The sequence below is a fragment of the Acomys minous genome (assembly GCF_964271855.1).
Source record: "Acomys minous genome assembly, chromosome: 14".
Taxonomy (NCBI): domain Eukaryota; kingdom Metazoa; phylum Chordata; class Mammalia; order Rodentia; family Muridae; genus Acomys; species Acomys minous.
The window spans coordinates 64960343-64980633 of NC_140496.1; the positions used below are offsets into that span (position 1 = coordinate 64960343).

Below are 20291 nucleotides of genomic sequence, written 5' to 3' on the forward strand. Positions count from 1 at the left end.
GAGAAACGTGAGTAAACAACGTTTTATGCTAACAATGTCTATGAAAGCATGTGAGGTGCCACATGGCGTGTCTCCCCACTGGCTTTTGACTTAGAGACTTCAGAAGGACCAAAGCGATGGCCTTCAGTGTTCAGGATCATCTAGGTGGGGGGGTGCATTCATTGGAACCAGGCTTCTCATAAGTTGTTTGTTGGTGTGACAAAATACCAAACAGAAACGATCTAAGGGAAGAATGATTTATTCTGGTTTGTAGCTCAGGAGATACAGCTCAAAGTGGCAGGGAAGGCAAATGGTAGGAGTGAGTTACAGATGCTGTGGTAAGTGCTGGTGTCGGTACACCTTGCTCATATCATGCCTCAGGAAACAGAACATGTTGAAGAGGCGCTTGGCTCCAGAGGCCAAAGTCTATGCTTCTGGCGATTACTGTCACTAGACCCTACCTGCCAGAGAGCCCACAATTGCCCAAGATAGCCATCAACTGGGAACCAAGCATCTAAACACATGAGCCTCTAAGGGACACTTTAGCTTTAGAGGCGTCGCTGGGGCTCATAAGAGCCTGTGTGCACCAGGGAAGAGCCTGTGTGTACCAGGGATTGGATGAGCAAAGGAGAGCGGCTGAGGCTTGGGATCTAGATTGGGATGGATGGAAAGAAGAAGGAATAGGTGGCTTGAGGGCTGAAGAGCTCCTGGTTGCTCTCTGGGGCTCCTGACAAACCAAGGGGATCAGGCATCTTTATCCTGCATCCCACCATGTCAAGGCCTTACTTGCTGCCCCAAATGGCCATCTTTGTGAACACGGGTCTTGGAAGGAAGCGACTGGTCTTCATGTAGTCAGAGATCTTCTTCAGGCCCTGTGAGTGAGGACAGAGGAGGAACTCGGGTCAGTCAGTGGCCCCACTGGGCTAAGCAGTCCCACTCCAGGAACACCTTTCCCTGTAGGCTCTAGAGTCTAGAAAGGGTCTCTTCAGTTTCCTAGAAAGACTCTGTGCATCGGGATTTGTACGCACTATAGATTATATGCTTAGAAAACCTATTCTGGGGGGGGGGGTCCCATAACTAGCTTTTCCTTTTGACACAAAATGTCAAATGAGACTGTCCAATGGGGCTCACACTTCAATCTGCCCTATATAATTGGTTGCAATGATAAATTTTACCCACCCAAGAGGCAAGGGTGCTGAGCACAGGTCCTGCCAGAAAGCAAGTGTTCAATCAAGGCTACTGTTTTTATGGTCAGTTCCAGGACTAAGACCTTTTCAAGCAAGGGCCAGGGTGGGGGCAGGGGGCAGGAGGTATGGGGAGGATATCCAAAAAAGGGGAGGGGGGTGGATTTAGGGCATCACCTCAAAGCGAGATATGAAGTCCTTCAGGTTTGGGAATGCTTCCAGGCACTTGGGTTCAAAGATTTGGTTCCTCTCAAGCATATCGTAAGCAATGAAGTCCACAAAGGTGATCTGCAGGAGGCAGAGGGTGAGTGCAATGGGATCTGGTAACCTGGGAAGGATGGCAACTCCTCCTTCCCTCCCCCTCCCCTTTACCTTGTTGCCTGCAAACCAGGGCTGCTTGCCCAGGAACTCGGAATAAAGCTTCAGCATTCCAGGCAGTTGCTCCAGGTATCCTGGCTTCAGCTTCTCCTACAGCAAAAAAACAAAAAACAAAAAACAAAAAACAAAACACCGTGACCGCCTTCAGCCACAAGATTCTGGGCATAGGCTGGCCTCACAGGGCCACAAAGCCCCCATCTGGGCAGGGGCACAACCATCTTCCCAAGACTGGGCCTGAGCTAACCCAGGCTTTAGTTGATTGTGTGACTGTTGATTAGAGTCCTGCAGGCAGGAGACCCTGTATCAGAGGTGAGGAGAAGCCACACAGGAGCATACTGACCCCGAGACTCACCACAGATGCTCAGAACGACTCTTGTGGGTCACACAGGCCTGGGTGAGCCAGCTCTGCACTCAGATGTTAATGTGAATCAAGTAACTAGAGCATTCTGGGAAAGAGGTCAATTGTTCTATACAGTAAAGTGACAGGAGAAAGGTAGGACTTTGGTGCAGTTTCAAAAAGAAGAAGGGAATCTGAGAGGGTGGAAGGGAAGAAAGAGAGGATAGGGCTGATAGGCCATGAACTGCCTATTGGGAACACGTACTTATCACTATGAGCATCCTGGACACGGCTCTGGGGCTCTAACTGAGAGGAGCCCCCAGGTGATGGCTCCCTTTCATTTGCAGGTCGCACCACTTTTTCTCATTGCTTGAATGTGTACCATAAAGCAATGATGACTTAAGTCAAGTGGAAGACATAAGCCAAGCCAGAAACGGGTGGGCAGAGCTGAGAGAATCTAGGCACAGTCTTTACTACGGAGCTACTGACGCTTGACTGTGGAGCACTTTGCTCCGGTGGCTAAAGGCAGAGAAACTCATTAGAGTTTCATCTGACAAGACTCTGAGGTTTGGGAGTCACTCTGTTGGCTCACGTGCGTGCGTGCGTGCGTGCGTGCGTGCGTGCGTGCGTGCATGTGTGTGTGTGTGTGTGTGTGTGTGTGTGTGTAGGGGCTGACTTTGTTTAGGTGTTTTTGATTTTGAGACGGTGTCTTGCGGTGTAACCAGGAAAGCCTTAACCTTAGTCCCTTCTGTCCCAGCCTCCAAACTGTGCCACCAGGGCTCCGCTGGCAGCTCAGAACACCGTTTATAGGTGAGCAGCACTAAGAAGTTTACATGTTATACACACAGCAGAAGAGGAGACAAAGGGGCGAGCTCCGGTTCCCCCACCTCAGCCAGCCCAGAGTAGGACTCACAAAGTCAGCATTGTAGCAAAGCCTCGCCAGCACCAAGCGGTTATCCATAATCTGGTTCTCCAGAATGTCCACACGAATCCTCTCCTCTTCTGTCTCCCCACCTGCGACAGACACAGCACAGACTCACTCTCAACATGCCACCCCAACTGGGCCGGGGGCGGGGGGGGGGGGGCGCGTGGCCGCCGTTCCCCACCCTGCAGGCAGCCCCACTCACACATGTTGTGCTTGCGGCCGAGGTAGCGCAGGATGGCGTTGCTCTGGGTGATCTTGTGTGACCCGTCAATTAAGTAGGGCAGCTGGAAGGACAAGCAGGGATGGTTATATGAGATGTGAGGCCTCGGAAGTCCTTCTTTGGGTGAGGATGGACATGGAGCCCGGCACTCAGTGTGTGTCTGGCATGGGCAGCCTCCTATGAAGACGCTGCACTCTGAAGAGCTGGGATCCAGCCCATCACTGAGCGATGGAGTGCACAACCAGGAATGGGCAGGTGAACGCACAAGAACCGACCCCCAGACCTTCTTCTCATCTGTCTTAAACAAGGACACCATCACCATGTCCAAAACCTCCCTTTCCCTGCACCTACGTTAGGAAAGTCCAGGCCCAGCTTGAACTTCTCGATCAACCATTGGCTCTGGTCATAGTCAGGAGCTGCGGTGGACAAGATAATGGTGAAAGCAAAGGACCCATGTGTTCGAACCCCTTTCCCAAGACCCCTCCCCCCCAGGACGCAGAGACAAGACTTTGAGGCAGTAGACCTGGAAGCTGTCTCACGCAGTCACACTGCAAACTCTCAAAGACCAAGTTATGTTTGTAAGGGCTGTGGGCTCCTTCATCCCTGGAGCTTACAAACGATCTAGCCAGTTGCTAAGGAAATGGAACCTGGTTATAAATGCAGTGGACTCTCAAATCTTTCCTTAGCATCTTCTGTTGGTCAATCAAACCACACCCAAGGGTTCTGGAAGGGGTATAGTCTAGGTCCAGCAAAAAAGAGGCTGAGCTGAGAAATGGGGTGCCTAGGCGTGGGCTGCTGCTGGCCGCCAGTGGACAGGAGCTGGCCAGGTATCTGACTAGGAAGGATTCAGTCACCGTCCCCCATGGTGTATCTCTTCTCCTCATAGCTTGAGTCTGTGTATTCCAGGAGCAGGCGGATGGCATGGCCCAGCTGTGAGAGACCACCAGAGATGATGAGATTCTGTCCCCACTCCAGAGGAGTCCCCTTTCCTGACCTAGTTCCACCATCTCCATGCACGGACGGACACACACACACACACACACACACACACACACACACACACACACACACACACCAGCAAGAGCAAGAGCATGCTTCAAGAGAGACAGAAGGCTCCAACAGTCCTGGAAAACAATCCTCCTCGGTAAACCCATCTACTGCGTGCGTTCTTGCCCCTCCTCCAAGCCCTGCCCTGCCTTCGTACCCCTCACTCACCCCACGGATGTCCCAGTAACCCAGTATCATGGGCATGGTGCTGTGGTCTGAACAGTCCGGCTCAGCGTCAATCTGGCCTCGACTTTCCGAGAGCTGCCAGGAACAGAGGGACTTGGCTTTATCAGGTCTTCACACCGCCCTTCCCCACCCTCAGTTCTGACCAATACCAGAGCCCAGGAGCAGGGCCCACCCCACCCAGCCCCGCCCCTCAGAAACTGTAAAAGGCAACCTGAGCTCAGATCCTATGGTGATGGCTTGGCTGGACTTGCCTGCTCTGTGTTAGGGGCTCCGCTCCCTTCTGCTGTAGCGCTACTATTCTCTACCCTGTAGTCTAAATGTCAGCCACACTGCCCAGTGACTACGATTCAGAAGGCCTGGACACCTGAGAAAAGTGTCCTGAGGGCAATTTTTTTTTTATATTGTGAATACATAAAAAATGAAGGACTGGTAAACGTAATAATGTAAATATATTCATGCATGGAGGATAACTTCATTTGGGAGCGGGGAGGGGGAAGAGGGAGAGAGAAGAGAGAGAGAGAGAGAGAGAGAGAGAGAGAGAGAGAGAGAGAGAAAGCACACACTTGTGTGTGCACCCGCCCACAAGTGTGTGTGTGTCCGTGTATCCTGGATCACGTGGTAAATGTATCGATTTTTTCCCCTCAGTTTTTTATTTTGATATAACATTAGACTTTGAGAAAATTCTCAAAAGAAAAAGTACACGCTTATCACCTATGTACTGTATGTATCTGCTCCCTATTCAGGTGCCCTCCCTCAGCCTCAGTCCTCCCTAGCCCGCCTTTCCCTCTCTCCCTTTCTCCCCTCCCCCACCATGGACTCTTCCCCATCACGAGTACAAAAGCTTATAACCAAGATTCCGTTTTCCTTCTCTCCAATACCATCCTGAGGGTGAGTAAGACTGAAGGAAAGCCAATTTATAATCATCTTTGCTGTGCTGACTCCCAGCCAGGCCACACAGGTGGATTTATGTAATTTATGACAATCCCAAGAACACAGTTCTCTTTACAAAACCTTGAAAACCTTGCTCCAAATTCCTGAGCAACAAGTGTTCTTTGTCTTATGTTTCTTCTTTTTCCTTTTTTTTTTTTTAAGATGGCTTCAGAGTCTGGCCTTGGAACTCTGTGTAACCAGGCTGGCCAGGAATTAGTTTCAGTTCTTCAGCCTCAGCTCCCGAGGGCATGAGGCTCCATGCCTGTCTCGCTTGGGATGCACCATCAACTCACTCAGATCTTGATTGTTTAAAACATACTTTGTGTTGGTTTTATTTGGTTGTGTTAAAATGTAGCCGAGAGTGAGAAGCCTTCCCTCATTGTACTGATGGTTTTTAGACCTGATTGTTAGTAACTTGGGAATCTTAGTAATACTGAGGAGTAGACAAGATTCCAGCCACAAAAGGTGCCCTTCCTGTTCCGGAGACCTTGTGCAGGCACCTGCTCTAGGGGTCTCCTTCTTGGTCCTCTAGAACTCCAGTGAACCAGTGGGGCTTAGAGGCAATAGTGAAAGCCCCTGGGTATGACAGCCAAAGCAAGGGTGACTCAGGCTTTGTGGGGACCAGACAGGGCCATACAGGGACCTCTCTGGGGAATTCTGCAGGTAACATATGTCTCTGGAGCCCACGTGTTCCGAGTGTAGAGCCGACCCCTAGTGAGGAGAGGATGGGAGAGGGCCCTCCAGGCGCCTCGACACAAGTCAGCCACTGCTACACAGGACAGTCAGGCCAGCCTCAGGGGCAGTCACTACAGGAGGCCACTTTGTTGAGTGAAAAGAAGAAGCTGAGGATCTGAAAGACAAAAAAATGGAACAGGGATTAGGGAACAGCAACAACAACAACAACAAAAATGGCCAGGTGAGACCTTGGGGTCAGGAAGAGGAATGAAGAAGGAGAGAGAAAGAGATGTTGCCGCGGCTGCTACCGAGGACCCCCAACATCGCGGAGAAAAACGGGCTTCTCACCCCCACCTCTTGTCCTGTTGAGGTCCTAATTGTTGCCCCAGGTGTCCATATTTAGTGGCCATCATTGTGAGCACAGGTCTGGGGGAAGTAGGGCAGGGGTCTGCTCCAGGCCCTGTGAGTGAGGGGAAGGCAGGAAGGTGCTCCAGCCCTCATCCCCACTGGGCCTCTTATCTCTACTCCAAGGACGGCCTTTCCCTGTGGGCTCTAGAGAGAGCTCTCTGGAAAGCCAATTCTTCAATTTCCTGTAAAGAACGGAAGACTGAATGGAGCTGGGGGGGGGGGGAGGAGAGGCAGGGGTTGGGGGGGGTTGGGGGGAGGTGGGGGGGGCGTCTAAAACTCTAGATAATCAGAAAACTCACTCAATCATCCTGCAGGATCTATCTGACCGTGCTTAGCTATCAGCAAGGAGGCAGTCCAGAGCGGTTAGGTGGCTTCCTCCTACTCACACAGCTCCCGGTCTGTGCCCTCTCTGCCCAGTCCCCTCCTGTCTTCCCACAGGAGACCCTGTCACTCCTTGCCTTCAGAGACTCGATCCTTTCTCAGAGGAAACTTCCTCGTTGATGATTCACACAGAAACTACCTGTAACAAGACAAGGACTTCCAGAACAGGCCCCTGCCGCAGGACAGAGAGTCCAGACCTGAGCCAGTGATCCAGCAAACCCCGAAGGAAAAGCACGGGGGGGGGGGGCACCTTGGAATGCTGAGCCAGCTCTAATAGCTCTCCTGAAAGTAGAGGTCCAACCTGTTCTTATATGGAGCCTCAGGCCAATCGCCCTGAGCCCGCCTGCTGCCTCACATCCAGCTCTGCTTAACAGACAAAGAGACACTGGGTGCATTTTGTTCCCTCTTACCAGGAGAGAATGCTCAGATCATTTCTACAGTGTTCAGAGACCTGGAGTGACATATTATCAAGGAGTGAGGTGCAGGCGGCCTCGGGCTACAGCCCTCAGCTCCCAGTCCATCCTTCCCATGGTCATAGCGCCGCCACGGTTCACACAATCACCATGACTACTATTCCTGGGTCAGAACCAGAGCCAAAGAGAATCTTAAAGAAGCAGAACATCACCAAATGGGAGAGAAGACTCAGGGCTACAAGCCTGATGTGCTGATGCCTCCAGTCTCCGAATCGCTAATGGAGTCGATTTCTGTATATATCAAGAGGGCTCTGAAGGACCCATGGCTAGCTGGGACATGAAGGCTACTGCGCCCTCCAGGAGCCAGGTGGTACCACGGCTTGTGTGCCTCTTGCTCTCTGCTGCACTTAGGCACTGGATGGAGGGTCATCTTTGCATGACAGTCACTGAGCATCAGTGAAAATAAGTATATAACCTCATATCACAGATATAAAGCAAGACGCTCAGAATGTGAAGGAAGAAAGGCTTGAGAGGGAAGGAAACTGCCCCCATTTAATTACAGGATTTCAATCTTCCAACTAGGGGGCCAGAGAGACAGTTCAATGGTTAAGAGTGATTGCTATGCAGCCACTGAAGACTTGAGCTCTGGTCCCAGTGTCCAGGTAACAAGCTAAGCATAGGTTCACACCTATCTGTAACCCCAGCATTGAGGACTGGAGACAGGAGCATGGCTGGAGTTTGCTGGCTAAAAGCCCATCTGAGTTGAGCTACCGGGTTCAGGTAGAGACCCTGCCTCAAAGGAATAATGTGGAAAGTGCTAGAGGAACCCTAATGCCTTCACATGTTTTTATGCTGGCGTGCACACGCACACACACACACACATACACACACACACACACACACACACACACACACACACACACACACACACACACACACTTCCAAATGGACCTCCTACATGTCTCCTCAAATCTAACACCAACTATACCTCTTGGGTCTCAGAGTTTCTCCAGTGGGGGATATGTCCGTAAGGTGCTCTGCAGAGGGAGTAGGAACATTGTCTGTCTTGTGACACTTCACCTCCATCCTTTGTCTCCACTTCCTAATGCCAAGTCTGGCATGAGCACCCCCTCCCAAGGATCCTGGACTGGGAAACACAGCCTGTGCATGACCTGAGGCCTTTCCTTTAATTCAAAACAGGGCTAGACACTGCCTGCTGGCCTCAGAATTTAGAGACCAACAGGGAAGGCCCACACAGCCATCACTAGTTCTAAGTCCTTAAGCAGGTAACTGAATCTCTACACTTGGCGTCTATGTATGTCCAATGGGACTGGTAATTCCATCTGCCTGTGGAAGTGTTCCTATGATTCAATTGATGCAAAAACCTAGGAAGTCAGCACATGTCATGGAATAAAGTGCTCAATAGTAGTAATTATTTTTCATTTCAGCTCCAGGTTTAGGAACAAACTGTGGGAAGAGACTCAGAGAGAAAACATCCACGTAAGAAGATAAGTGGTCCTCTGCTGACCGGAATATGTGGTTGGCCACCAGCCCACCAAGGCAGGGGGAGCAGGAGAGGAGGTGCAGGGCCTGAAAGGCCATAAGCATAACGGAGATCGAACACTCCGGGAACCATTTCAGGAGAGCACTCAACTTTAATCAGAGAGAACAAAGGTTATATACCTTTTGGGGAGTGGGTGGGTGGCTTCCAGGATAGGTATTCATAATTGGTTGAAACCAGACACTTTAAGGATACTTGTTTTACATTTGGTGGCACACTTCTATCATATGAAAGGGGACACAGTACCAAGTTATCCTATAACAACAGGGAGGAGAGAGCTAGCAGGCAGCTGTGTCAAGGGTCATACATCAAATGTGGTTAGGGGCATCTATGTCTAAAGACTCTCCAGATGGAGTCAGGCAGAGAGCCGGAGGCCCTGCTGGGGAGAGGGAGTCCTGCACCTAATGCTGAGCTCAGAATAGCTGTCTGGACTGAGAGGACTGCAGCCTCAAACAGCGGGGTTCTTCCAGCAGGAATGTATACAGAGATATAGCACCAAGAAATATATGTGACAACGTCTATCATAAGGAAGAACAGCAGTATGGATATTCTGCAGACCAAAAGGAGGGCTAGCCAGCCACTGGATCCTCAAAAACAATAACTCCATATTTCATTTCACCCTTTCCTCAGCTTCTGTCGACCATCGTGGCTCCTCGGGACCTGAAAGAAAAGTCTCATCATCTCAGTGAGGCACTCAGGCACACTGGCTTCCTTTTACCTAAAGCAGAAAATTATTGCCACCACCCTCAGACACAAGCTGCCCAGCAGAGGAGGACACACTCGACAGCTCTCTACTTGTCCCAGTCTGACCAGGGTGAGCAGCTGTCTTTCCCAAGACCAGAAATTGGCAAGTTTGCAAATCTCACTGTAAATAATGGCATGTACTGGGCTCCCCTTGGGACCAGATCCCTGTGTCAAGAGTCCATGTGAAGGCAAATCCCCAGATGTGTCACCACCTCACACATATCAACAACAAGCAACCTATGGGTGCATATCGGTAGTTGGCAAGTCTGGATGCCAACACTGGACGAAGTAAAACCTAAAAGGGCTTGTGTGGGTTCAAAGGTCAAAATCCAGTTTGATGAGGATGCAGAAGAATGAATAAACACTATAGAGTTGGGAAGAAATGAAGGCTCAAAGTGAGGAGGGAGAGAGCTCTAGACACCAGCTCTCCTCCTGTCTGGGAACTGAAGGTCCACTCTGGGAGAACCCACTCTAGCCTGACACTGGTGGCTCTGAATAATAGTGCGCTCTTGATACAGCTGAGTGTTCTGAGGGGCTCTGAGGCACCCTGTGTGGAGTGCCCTGGATTGTGAGTGGTGCTAACGAGTTCAGAGAAGCGGAGCCTGTGTGGATGCCAGAGTCCCCAACTCAGCGACCCAAATCCTACCTGGTCAGTCAAGGATGAGGAAGGAGATGACGCAAAACATCTGGGATGTAGCAGCCCGGAGATGTGGCCACCTGAGTTGGTTGCTTTAAGAATGTCACCAAGCTGCCATCCAGAACCACCTGAGCAAGGAGCCCCAATTTAGGAATTGTCTTAATTGCTTTAAATCATGTAGGAAGACTTACCCCAGTTTCAAGAAAGGGACTGGAGGATGGAGGGTGATTCCCCCTCCCCCTTTTGCTGGGTTGGTCTTCTGTGGTGTTTTGAATAAGAAGGGTCCTGGTTTGGGAAGGATTAGGAGGTGTGTGGCCTTGTTGGAGGAGTGTGTCACTAGGGACTGGCTTTGAGGTTTCCAAAGCCCACACCATTCCCAGGTAGCTTTCTCTCTGCCTCTTGCTTGCAAATAAGGAAGTAAGCGCTCAGCTACTGCTCCAGTGCCATGCCTGCGTGCTGCCATGGTCCCAGCCTTGATGGTCATGGATTCACTCTCTGAAACTCTAAGGGAATTGCGTCTTCTATAAGTTGACTTGGTCATGGAGTTAACAGCAGCCAAAGAAAAGTAGCAAAATACCTCTCCTATTGCCACTGAGTTAATTTACCCTCTTGCTGCTGATGCTGATTTCTTTGTTGATGTCAGAACCAGCATTTCCGGGCTTCCAACAGTGACTGAGGACCCTCAGCTCTGTAGGAACCTTCCAGATCTTTGCTGGCACCAGACTGGAACTGCTGAGGCATGCAGGACCCTGCACTGAACAACTGCTGGATTCTCAGGCTCTCAGGTGTGAGACACTGGTTTCACTAGTTCAACTTAATCTCACACATGTGCAGCCCACATAATAATAATAATGAATATTTAGTTCTTTACCTCAGATAAACCCAGGGCTTGGCCATAGTCCTCCACAACCTGTTGTCAGCCCCATTCACACATACTGCGCTTGGTACAATGGTAGCACAAGATGATACCGTTTTAGGTGATCTCATGACTGCCATACATAGCACACTGTACCTCAACAATGGGATGTGTCTGGCCTCTGCCTCACCTGCATAGGGGGATTTCTTGCCTCCATTTGGGCTTGTTTTTCTCTCTCTCCTTCCCATACTTGAGATATAACTTTATCTAAGGACAGCAGGGTCAGGGCACACAGGCAAGGAGCTTGTCTCTCCCTCCCTCAAGGGCCCTTGCAGATAGCACAGCCCTAAACAGAGGACTACAAGTAACCACTGTCCTATCACAATTTAACTAGGCCCTTTGTTCTCTCAGGAGCCCTGCTCTGGAAATGTCCTTGGGACTTTTCAACAAGAAACACAGAAACACACAGTCTCTCTTAGCTTAGGTGGTATCAGCTGACCTCGAGCCCATTTTCTCTTGTCACACCACTCTCCCTTTCCAGTTGTCCTCACAGAAACACACCTTAAAAGACCCCACTCTGCTGTGTTTTCCCTTTTCTTTTGTGTGTTAATAAGGCTCTTGCCTGAAAGGCAGTTTGACTCAACACTTCTCTCTTGAGCCCCCTTCTCCTTTCGAACCCTAAAACCCAACAAAGAGGAAGCACCCAAGGGAATGCACAGATAGAGACTCCATGGAGCGAGCTGCCCAGTCCCCTGGACCATTCCCCATAAGAGAAGACAAATTGGGCATAGGTCCTTGCAGATGTATAGTCTCAGGCCCCCTTCGTGTCACACTCTCTGCCTCTTACCCACCAGGAAGTGAATCCAGTGCCTACCTTACCCCTGACAATCATAATATTCTGCCTAAGTACTTCGGGCACATAAACACACACAAACACACAGACACACAGACACAGACACACACACACACACGTTTATGTGAGTGTTCATGAATTTCAAGTTGCTCTGAGTATGTATACAGAAAAGAAATTGGTATGTCCTATAGTAATTACCTTCCTCTTTTTCCTTTAAGGAACTAATTTCTAACAGTCTAATTTCCACAGAAGCTGTAGCAGTTCACAGTCCTAGGGCCTAGGCAAAAGTAGATCACTCCACATAATCGCCAAGCCTGCATCGTCTTCTGCTTGAGAGTGGGTAACGTGATGGATGGGAAGCATGTCTTCAATGTAGCTTCAGTTTATGTTTATCCAATGATTATTAATTTTGAGCAACTTTTATAAGCTTATTGACAATCATATATCTCCTCTAGAAAAACATCTATTCAAGTTTTTTTTTTTTTTTTGCCCAGGTTTGGGATATTTGATTTTCTCTTTGTTGCAATAACCTGTGCATACTGGTGTCTTCAATAGAACACAGCCAGACAGATTCATTATGTCGAGTTTGACACTGAGCAGAGGTATTGAAAAGAACTGGGAAAGGATGGGAGATGGCCACGTCTATACAGTACTTATACGCCATGAAAGCACAAGGACGTGAGGTCAGTCGTTCGCACAGGTCAAGCCAAGTGCTGTGATATGAATTTATGATTTCACAGCTGGGGAGAGGGAGACTGTCTGGACTTACTCTGTAGACCACTTAGCCAAACCAGTGAGAGCCATGTTCAGTGAGGGATCTTGTCTCAAAAAGTAAGGAAAAGAGAACTTGAGGGAAAAACCTGATACCAACTGCTGACCTCTACTTGCAGACATACACACATGCACACGCACATGCACCCACAATGCACACACACACATATACACATGGATATACACACAAACATATTCACTCACAAGGCTAGGAACTATCAACCATTCATGGAAAGTATTTTCTAACCTCTGATATAAAATGATAATAATATTAGCCTGGCTTTAATATTTCTGTCTATTTAACTCTTATATAGTCCTATTAACTTACCTTTTTCCTGTTATTTCATCTGTGTTTAATAAAGGTTTGGCTTAAAAAATGATTTTGACCTTATCAGACTATAAATACTTCTCTTCAATGAACTCTTTTCTTACAAACTTTACCTTTTAATTGGTCACTTATTTCACAATGGCCCTCACATCTGCCTGTGAGTGCTTATTTCTTAACTACTGTGTTGGTGATGTTTTTTAACAATTAAACTTTATTGTACAGCCTAACTATCTTACACAAGAGGGAAAAAGGGTTAAAAGGAAACAAGAGTGAACCTTCTGGTATCCATTTCATGGCACGGGTCCCTAGGTGTCTCTCACCTGTGTGTTGGTCTGGCCTGTTCGTTAATTCTTTTTCCCAATCCATGTGTGTTCGAGCTTAGTCCGAACCTGTTGTCTCTTCTAGTCCTCTCTGTCTGTCTGTCTGTCTGTCACATGTAAGGGCCAGTCTTCTCCTCTCATCAAGGGTCGATTAGAAACACAATAATCCGGATGGAGTCCCCAGTCTGCTTCCCGAATTTCAGGCCCAGGATGGCTCCACCCAGTCTATCTCAAGGTTAATCTCAGGGAGTATCCATGGTGTGTCCAAGGGCAAAGCCCACCAAGGCTGTTTTTACCTGTGACAAAGCTTACAATCTTTCCCACACATCCCCCTTTAAAAAAATTATTAAGAACTATACACACACACACATATAATCATTAAGTATCAAATACATAACCAAGTCTTTTTATTTTTGTTAACCTGGGAGAAAGTATTTCACTGCCTTACCAAAGAGAGTCCTTTCCATTTATGAGAAATTGAAATTATCAATCTATAAATGTGTTTTTAATTCTTAAACTAAAGTTTTTAGTAACACTGTGGCTATCTAGGTTTTAATCTCATCAGAGACCCAAGAAAGAAATTTTATCTAATAAGGGAAGTGCTGGTGGGCAATTTTTAAGTGTGGATAGAACAGAGAGAGCAGACTGCTTGGACAGTCACCAGATTTTTTTTCTATCATTGGGGCAATCAGTCTTTAGCCTTGTCAGCCCAAAACATCCAACAAACTATATTTTGAAGCAGGAATTCCAACAGTTTGGTCCACCTAGTCTCTTTAAAGCTGGACAGTCAACTTTTTAGCATCACTGTTGATTATAGCAGACAGTCAGCCTGTCATTAGCAGTAGAGATAAGAGTAGTTTCTCAGTCCGGTGACCATTTTGTCACCCTCGTCTCTTGATGTCTTTATTTTTAATGATGTATATGGAGATGTGGCCAGGAGTGGAAGTCTCTCTCTATCAGGAAAGCCCTCATCATTAAATATCATATTTTGTGGATCTTTGAAGAGTTTGAAGACCTGCTCTATGACAAAGTAAGTTAGTATCTAGTAAGATTATAGGTAACTAAATACCAACTTTTATCTTTGATCTTTTTGAACAGATTATTAATAGTTTTTATAAGACATTACTTTTTTGAATGAGTGCCACATGAATGATACATTAAATAAACATTGGACAAAATGATCTTAAGTTTTTAATATATAATATATACTATTTTGTCAACATATAAGATACAATACATAAGGCAAAAAATGAATAGCAATATAAATTTAAGTTTTTATCAATGTGAAGCAAAAGTTGAATAAAACAGTCTTAAATTTTCATCAATCAAAAGTCCTAAATTTTTATCAATCTATAATACCAATGTAAGATTTTTGAAGCTAGTAGCTTCAATAATCTACCTTTAAAAAAAAATAAACCTATAAGACAAGAGCCCAGCAGGGCTATCCTCCAACTGTCCCAAGTTACAGGCAGGCCGTAGGAAGTGCTTGGTGAAAGCTAGAATCCACCGTCTGGCTGCCATGGAGGGTCGTGCTCATTAGATGCTTCTTCGGTGACTCTGGCTCCTTTGTGGGTGACCTGATGGCACTTCTAATCACACCCTGATGCTCTAGAGCCTACGAAAGTATCTGACCATGTCCCAGGTCAGTCGTTGCCTTGTAAGTGCTTAGGTTAGAGACAGCTTCTGGGTTAGATGAAAACTTCTCCACATGGACCTTTGTACCTCATGCTATGCTTTCTCAGGAGTTCTGACTCCAAAGCTCAGCATAAGCATATCTGAAAGAGAGTCTTGGCAATTTCCTGAACATTGACAGTATGCCAACACTGCCAGACCCACCAGCAAGGCCAGGACCCTCCCTCAACGAGCCGGTGGTTGAATTTGTTGAAGATTCCCGCAACACAATTACCAACAGTAAAGAATATTTATAGCATCTTGGAAAGAGAGATGACTTTTGGGTGAGGGTAGATGTTGAACCTAGAGCCTGCCCCAGCCTCTGCACATCAGCCTGGAACCTCTCTGGAGCAAGATTCTCAGGTACACATGGCCAGTAGAAGCACTAAACATGCAGGTGACGAACGAGGAATGCTAGTATAGAAGGTGCATCCTCCTGTAAGATCCCAAGTGAATACCATCAGGAGACAGCATGATCTCTCACTCTTTTTAAAAAGATTTATGTACGTATATATGTATGTATGTATGTATGTATGTATGTATATGAGTCTGCTTGTCTATGTTCATGTACACCAACTAATTGTGAACCCAAGCAGGCAGCAGAGAGCATCTGATTCCTTGGAACTGGGGTTATGGGCCATTGTAAGCCATCATGTGGGTGGGAACAGGTCCTATGCAAGAACAGGAAGTACTCTCAACAGATTAGCCATATTTGCAGCCGCATGTATATGACCATACCTCCTGCTTGCCTAAGAGCCTCCCACCACCATGTTCCCATCACCCAGTCATCTTTGTAAACAACAGAACAAAGACCACCCAGCTATATTGAGGCAGCTGCTCCTGAGAATTACAGACAATAAGACAGGACACAGAACAAGTGTGCCTCATACTTTATTAGATGTCAAACAAGGCCGGACCATTTCGCTCTGGAGACTGAGCCTGCATACCAGGGAACAAGGCATCAGCTGAGACACTCAAAGCACAGGGAAAGATTGTCTAGTTAGAAACATGATGGAAAGAGATAAAAGAAGAAAAGGATTTTGCTGAGGACAGGGAGCTGAAATTTGGAGGCTTGAGTGATGGGAGGCTGTGTAAAAGGAGAGACAAAGAGTTCTTGCAGAGGGAGAGGTAATGAAAAGGCAGAGAAAGAAATGGGAAGGCTGATGTAGAGAAGTTTCTAGAAGCTAGCTGTGGCTCAGTCAGTGTCCAGGGCGATGACTGGCAGTGCAGGGCCCTACTTGTTGCCCCATTTGGCCTGCTTTAAGTACACAGGGCTTGGGAGGAAGCGGTTGCTCTTCATATAGGCAGAGATCTTCCCCAGGCCCTGCAAGGGAAAAGGAAGGAGAAAGCAGGCCCTCAGGTCTGCAAACCCACTCTAGAAGCATCCAAGAGGCTTCAAAATCCAGGCTTAGAAAAGCCACCCAACCACCCTGCAAAATCACTTTCCCCCATCACCACCTTCAGCAGGGATGCTGAGGTACCCAAAGGTTAAGACACTACCTCATTCTCCCATGCCTAGGAGGGTCAGCCCAGCTCTCTGGCTGCCTCTCTGCTCTCTGTGCACTCCCCTCCTGCCTCCCATAGGGGGCACTGTCACTCCTGGCTGCACTGACATGCCTACAATGAAAAGAAGCAAGGATCCAGAAAAAGCAAAAGGGCTTGCTGAGGGCTTGCATGTGTGGCCTGGAAGAGAGCCCAGGTCCCACCCAGGGACTCAGTGACTCCTGAGTGTAAGTGGAGAAGGCTGAGGGGACCACAAAGCAAGGAGTGGCAGCCAGCCCCACCTGGTCACCTGAAGCTAAAATGTCTCCACCCGAGCCCTGAGCACAAGCTCCCTGAGCTCCACCAAGCTCCTCTCTAGCTCTGATGCAGTAGAGTGTGTCACAGGACACCTCAGCTGAGAGTACACAGGTCACATCTAAAAGATCAGTACAGAGCCAGAGCTACCAGCCCCCGACAAGCCACAGCCACACCCGTCTGTGCTGGAACACTGGCCTCTGCACTCCACACACACTCTCCTCCCCAGCCAGGCCAGCTCTTGCACCCTCCCAAGGCCAGAACTAGAGTGATAAGGACAAACTAAAAAGAAATACATCCCTTTATGGGGAATGGGGAAGGAGAAATGCTTTCTAGGCCGAGATCTGTTGCTACCCTAATGCCTCCAGTATGCAAATCTGGAAAAAAGTACATTTGTTGGTGCCAAACCGGAGAGTTCAGCGTAGCCCATGATTAACTGTGACGTGAGGGCCAGGAACACATTAATATCACAAGCATTTCACAGCCCGTTGTGCCCTGTGGCTACCAGCTTCGCTCACTCCTAGGATAAAGGGACATTTTTTGCATGTCCTGCTACTGGGCCCGATTCTGTGCCTCATACTGAGGAAAATTCTAAAGAATCTGAATAAAAATCAAATTATGACCTCATTTTATAAAGAAGAGAGGGAGGGAAGCGCACACCCACCAACAGAACTCAAGATAAAGTCTTCCACGGGAACAGCCCAGGTCAGCAACACGACTGACTACACCCATCCAACATGACCGCTGAGTATGTCTTGGTCCTGCACATCAGTCAGCCTTTGTCTCAGCCTAATGTTCGCAGAAACACTCACATTCCTCACATGTTATACATACCAGAAATTCTGGGCAGGAAACCCAGGCCATACAAAGGCCTGACTTACTTTTTGGAATAAATCAGGAAGAGACACTGAATGCCGCCTTTAGAAGCCAGAGGCAGCCAGGGGCCTAGAACAGCCTCTACTAGTAGCCTTGAGCAAGCAGCTTACCACACACCGCCTCCACACACACACACACACACAGAGTCTCAGCTTCCTTATCTGTCCAGTGGGTCAGCTAATTCTATCCAGGTTGCCTGCCCGTTGCAATGACAAATTGACTCCACAGGTCTAAGAGGCTGAGCACGAGGTCCTGGCAGGAAGCCAGCGCTCAGTAGTGCCTTGGTTTTCTTCCTTTAAACCTAAGGATGAGGGAAGCACCCTGGGAAGGGAAAGGGAAGGACATCCCAGAGGAAGCAAGGTGGGGGTTGGGGGGATGGGGAGGGCATCACCTCAAAGCGGGCCACGAAGTCCTTCAGGTTTGCAAACGCATCCAGGCACTTGGGCTCAAATATACGGTGCTGGTCAAGGACGTCATAGACGAGGAAATCTGCGAAGGTGAGCTGCAGGGAGCGAGGGTCAGTGGGATGCCATCTGGCAACCTGGGAAGAATGGCCAGTCCTCCGCCTCACTATGACTGTTGCCCTCTTTACCTTGTTGCCTGCAAACCATGGCTGCTTCCCCAGGAACTCGGAGTAGAGCATCAGTTGAGCTGGGAGGCCCTTCAAGAACTCCGGCTTCCGTTTCTCCTAAAGTAGAAAACAGCGGTTGCAGCCCTTACACAGGCCCTCAGGGAGAAAAGATGCCTTCTCCAGGCAGTGCAAAGGAGCAGGCACCTTCCTCTGACTAGGCCTGCACCATTTAATGTCTCACTGTTTTCATAAGTAAACTCCTGTTTGGCGGCAGGCTTCATCTCTCAGGGGTGACCGGAAGTTAGATGGGAAATCCGCTCGGGCCCTGAAGCTGTCATAAGTGACCTCATCTAACCTAGGACTTCTGAGGTAGCTGGCAAGTTCTTGACCCAGAGGTTCACTGGAAAAGCAAAGTATTTAGCAATTTCAAGAAAAAAGACAAAGGGATTTCTACAAGATGGCACAAGAAGAGAATTGGAGTACGGTGGACGCAGTTGAGCGGTGTCCGATGTTGAAAGGAATGCCAGTCTTCTGGCTGACCATGGGCTGCCTTGTAGCTAGAGGCCCGGATTTTTTATTTTTTTATTTTTATTTTTTGTTGCTAAGGACTCAACTCTGGGGAAACTGGTGGGTGGGGTTTCTACATACCCATTACTTTTTCCCCCTCTGGTTTTCATCCGTAGAACTCCAGGAGTGGTAGTTGGTACATGGCAGTGTCAAGGCCAAAGTTGAAGAGAATTGAACATATGAATTTACTATGTAGGACATGAATCCCCAACCATTGGTGTCATGACAATACCTCGAGATTTCTTGAATTTGGTATGTGGCGTTCATTGACAAAATGAGAAGGCCAAAGTGTTGGCTGAATGAGGAAGCTTGGCAGATCAGTATGGCTGGGTTCAATTTCCAAAGAGGACAAGTGTGGGTATGAAGACAGGCCCTTAACTCCTCCTGCAAACCCCTTTCTATGGCATACAGCGGGGACTCACAAACTCGGGGCTGTAGCAGAGCGTGCCCATCTGAATGCGGGTGTCCATGACCTGCTTCTCCAAAATGTCCACACGAATCCTCTCCTCCTCTGTCTCCCCACCTGCAGCACACACACAGACCCACCCTCAGCATCCTGTCCCTGCCCAGCCCAGAGGGATGGCTTCTGTCCCCGACCCTGCAGCCAGCCCCACTCACACATGTTGTGCTTGCGGCCGAGGTAGCGCAGGATGGCGTTGCTCTGGGTGATCTTGTACGGCCCATCAATTAAGTAGGGCAGCTGAAAGGTCAAGCAGGGACAGTGAGATGGGCTATGGGGTCCCTCCATCCCTTTTATGGGTCAGGACAGACATGGGGCCTGCCGTTCAGTGTGCCTGGGAGAGCTGGGATACGGCCCATCACAGAAACACTGTGCAACCAGCAAGAGTGGGAGGAGAAGAACAGAAACACTGATCCCTTCAGGCAGGCAAGATGAGGTGAGAGCACCACGCCTTCCCCCAAACCTCCCCTTCCCTGCACCTACGTTAGGAAAGTTCAAATCCAGCTTGTGTTTGTCATCCAGCCACTGGCTTCGGTCATAGTCAGGAGCTGGGGTGAACAAGATGGTGTGAAAAGAAAGCTCCGTATCTAAAGCCGCCTTCCCCAGAACCTTCCTAAGACCAGGGCAGGACCCCTTGTACAGGGAATATGCAATCTGACCCAGTAAGTCTTTCATCCCAAAGCTTTATGCTTGAACAGCGCTTTAATGGCCGTAAGTGTTTCATGACTAAGACTCACAGAAGCACTAGGCCATTACAGGGAAAACCTCGCCCGATTATACTCAGAAAAGGGCCAGCATCCCACTCCCAAGATCCTGTATTGAAAAGCAAAGCTGCACCCTCAAGGACGTTTCTAGGAGGGAATAAATAGCCCTGGGTTCATCTGGAGGAGAGCCACCGAGCTGACAAGCCGTGAACCAGGGCAGAAGCTGCTGGGCACCAGTACACAGAAGCTGGGGAAGGGTCTGAACAGAAGAAGGTTATTACCATCCCCCATGGAGTATCTCTTCTCTTCATAGCTTGTTTCTGTGTACTCCAGGAGCAGGCGGATGGCGTGACCCAGCTGTGAGAGATGGCAGGTAAAAAAAAAAAAGTCATAGTCAGTGAGAGCCCCAATGTGTGACTTCACCTCCTCCGGGAAAGCCTTCCCACTTTTTACTAAAAAAGAGTGGTGGAGGAGAGAGGGAGGGATGCAAGGAGAGAGGGCAGACTGGGCAG

General features: G+C 48.5%; 2 protein-coding genes across 10 annotated transcripts in view; both read right to left on the bottom strand.

The window, feature by feature from the left end:
* Positions 1-222: 222 nt before the first annotated feature.
* On the bottom strand, positions 223-4331 carry LOC311583754 (glutathione S-transferase Mu 7). Its single transcript, XM_084757596.1, has 8 exons — positions 4239-4331; positions 3878-3953; positions 3375-3439; positions 3006-3087; positions 2792-2892; positions 1536-1631; positions 1341-1451; positions 223-851 (listed from the first exon to the last, which is right to left on the bottom strand). The coding sequence occupies exons 1-8, from the start codon at positions 4272-4274 to the stop codon at positions 762-764; spliced, it is 657 nt and encodes a 218-aa protein (XP_084613722.1). The 5' UTR covers positions 4275-4331; the 3' UTR covers positions 223-761.
* Positions 4332-15688: 11357 nt separating this feature from the next.
* The window catches only part of LOC311583742 (glutathione S-transferase Mu 3), a 90227-nt gene continuing 85624 nt past the window's right edge, over positions 15689-20291 (bottom strand). For all 9 annotated transcript variants that reach the window (XM_084757576.1, XM_084757573.1, XM_084757568.1 and 6 more), the window contains 7 exons: positions 20061-20136; positions 19559-19623; positions 19234-19315; positions 19038-19138; positions 18070-18165; positions 17869-17979; positions 15689-16128 (listed from right to left, as the gene is read on the bottom strand). In XM_084757576.1, coding sequence (XP_084613702.1) covers positions 16039-16128; positions 17869-17979; positions 18070-18165; positions 19038-19138; positions 19234-19315; positions 19559-19623; positions 20061-20136 — 621 coding nt within the window. In that variant the 3' untranslated portion in view covers positions 15689-16038. The remainder of the gene's footprint in view (positions 16129-17868; positions 17980-18069; positions 18166-19037; positions 19139-19233; positions 19316-19558; positions 19624-20060; positions 20137-20291) is intronic.